A 2,660-nucleotide genomic window follows, 5' to 3' on the forward strand; every position below is an offset into this window, starting at 1 on the left:
TGGTGGAATGACAGTTTTCAGTCGCGGTGCCTTCTGAGTCATAACCGGGGGTGGTGCGTCTGGTATGTTCGCGGGAGAGACGGTCGTGTCTCCCCCTTGCGCCAGGTCGCCTATGATCCCATTCTCCCCCTCGAGCGGCGCAGGGAGGGAGAGCTCGACGTACTCGTCGTCATCATCGCCCGCGGGTGGTTGACTCTTGGGGACCGCAAAGATGATGTTGCGAGATTTGCCGATTCGGCGACTCTTGGGATCGTAGTACCGCCAGCCTTTCGTGCCGGGTGCTGGGCCCATGTAAAACATGGGCTGGGACTTCGGGTCCAGCTTGGTTCGTTTCTGTCTGTCAGTTAGTACCCAGCAGCGGATGCCCCACTCCTGCAAGTCCGAGATGTCGGGCTTGCGGCCGGTCCAGACTTCTTCAGGAGTCTTGTCCTTGAGTGCGCGAGTCGGGGATCTGTTCTTGAGGTACGTGACGTGGGCCACGGCTTCGGGCCAGAGAAACTTGGGGAGACCTGCCGCGATGAGGAGCGCCAGCGCGCGGTCCATCACGGTGCGATTGACGCGCTCCGCAACACCGTTTTGTGCGGAGGACTTGGGCGTCATAGTGTGTACTGTAATGCCTTCAGCTTTCAAGTAGGCAATGAAATCCTTACTGATATATTCGCCTCCGTTGTCAAAACGGACGGCCTTGAGGGTGACTCCGTGGGTGTTCTTGACGAGTGCTTGGTACGCCTTGAAGTGTTCCAACTCATCTGTCTTCGTCTTGGAGAATTCTACAACTGTACGACGCGCGTGCATGTCAGTGAAAGTCGAGAAGAACTTCTCACCGCGGATCCCTGTCGTAGGGGCCTTCCCCCACAGGTCCATGACTGTCAGGTCACCGATCACGGCCACGACCGTGGCCGACTTCTTCGGGTATGGCGCGACGGTCTGCTTGGCGCGGACGCAGGCCTCGCACTGCTCTGCGGGAGGGACGCGTTCGTCCACCTCCATGCCTTCCACAAGGCGCTTTGTCTTCATGGCGATGACAGCCTTCATACCGATATGACCGAGGGTGCGGTGCCACTCGTCATACGTCCGCTTCCGGCGGGGTCGTGTAACCGCTGCCGCACACGCGAGATCCGGTGTCTTGTCGTGTACGGTGGTGGCGCGCATCACGTACAGGTTGTCCACCCGTGTGCCTTCCGCGTAAGCTCGTCCCTTCGAGTTCTTGAAGACTATCTTGCCGTCTTGTAAGGTGACCGAGTGTCCGCCTGCCTCAACGCGCCCCAAGGCGATGAGGTTGTGAGGGATTCCGGGGGCGTGCACTACGTTCCACAGCTTGACAACTGTCTTGCGCCCGTCGTACTCGTATTCGATCTTAACATCTCCGCGCCCGAGGATGGGCGTGACGCCCGCGCCTTTCAAACTGTCGCCGGGCGTCGGCGTGTACCTGAAGAAATCGGCGCGCGCGTGTGCTATGTGCACCGTAGTAGCGGAATCGCTTACCCAAGCATCCCGAGCTACCCGCGCCGCCAGTGCAAGCTCTTCGGAGTCCTCATCCAAATCGCTGTCGACCTGTTCAATCAGCGCGTATGCGTACTCATCGGAGTCGCTGTCGCTACCATCTTCTTTGGCAGCCAGCGCCTTCAGCCCGTCCTTCTTGGGCTTGCGCTTGTCGCTCTTCCCGTCGTCCTTGTCGCCCTTGCCCTTCTTCTTCCCCTTCACGTCCTTTGCGTCGTGGTTAGGGCAGTCGCGCGCCAGACCAGGCTTACCGCACGTATAGCACAAAGGGGGTCCTCTGCCCTTCTTTGCGCGCGCCGCCATCGCGACCTCCGAGTCGTTGATGCGGCTTGCATGTTGCCTGATCCGCGCGATGATCTCATCGGCATCCTTGAGATCCGTTGCGTGATTGATCGAGCTGACCATTGGGTCCCAGCTGTCCAGTAGCGCCGTGAGAAGCGTGATCGCGAACTCTTCTTCCATCAGGGCATGTCCCATGGTCGCCAGCGTCTCGCGCAGGCGCACCATTTCTTGTAGAAATTCTTCGACGTTTTCCGAGTCCGAATAGCGAGCTTGCAAAAGCTTACGGCGAATCTGCACGACGTGCAAGATTCCCTTGGGCTCGTAGTTCTTGACGAGGCGGTTCCACGTGTCCGCGCTAGAAACACATCTTGTCAGCGTGTGAACAAGAGATTTGCTTACTCGCATCCGGATCGCGATTAACGTGGTCCTGTCCTTCTTCATCCAGTCTTCTAGAGCCTTCTTTTCTTCTGTGGTCGGTGCCTTGGCGTCCTTTGCCGTCGGCTTGCCTTCTTCGATGACGTAGTCCCATAACCCTAACCCGTACAGCAGATCCTCCATCTGGACTCTCCAAGAGGGCCAATCCTCTACCCCGGTGAGAGGATCGATCCGGATCCTGCTGATGGCGTCAGCGGTTGACGTCGCCATGTGTTGTGACCGATAAGATAAGATATAGCAGCGGTAAGCGTAGTAATTCTCAGTTAGAGCTAAGCAGGGCTCATAACCTGTTAGAGTTCACACGAGAGAGAGAAGCTGAGAAGCAGGGAAGGATGATGATCGAGGGAAAAGAAGCCGTAGCTTATATACATGATGTAGACTAGCAAAGCGTAGAGTAGAGGATCCGCATAATAGAGAAGACGCTTGACAGCCTGTCAAGCGCG

The 2,660-nt window shown here is 57.6% G+C and overlaps 1 protein-coding gene across 1 annotated transcript; it reads right to left on the bottom strand.

The window, feature by feature from the left end:
- Positions 1-1,461: 1,461 nt before the first annotated feature.
- DICSQDRAFT_19548 (uncharacterized protein) lies at positions 1,462-2,061 on the bottom strand (the record flags this gene model as incomplete). Its single annotated transcript, XM_007371494.1, has 1 exon — positions 1,462-2,061. A coding segment is annotated over one exon (600 nt), but the record flags the coding sequence as incomplete, so codon positions are not given.
- Positions 2,062-2,660: the final 599 nt, after the last annotated feature.

The sequence above is a fragment of the Dichomitus squalens genome, assembly GCF_000275845.1.
Source record: "Dichomitus squalens LYAD-421 SS1 unplaced genomic scaffold DICSQscaffold_110, whole genome shotgun sequence".
In the NCBI taxonomy this organism is placed as follows: domain Eukaryota; kingdom Fungi; phylum Basidiomycota; class Agaricomycetes; order Polyporales; family Polyporaceae; genus Dichomitus; species Dichomitus squalens.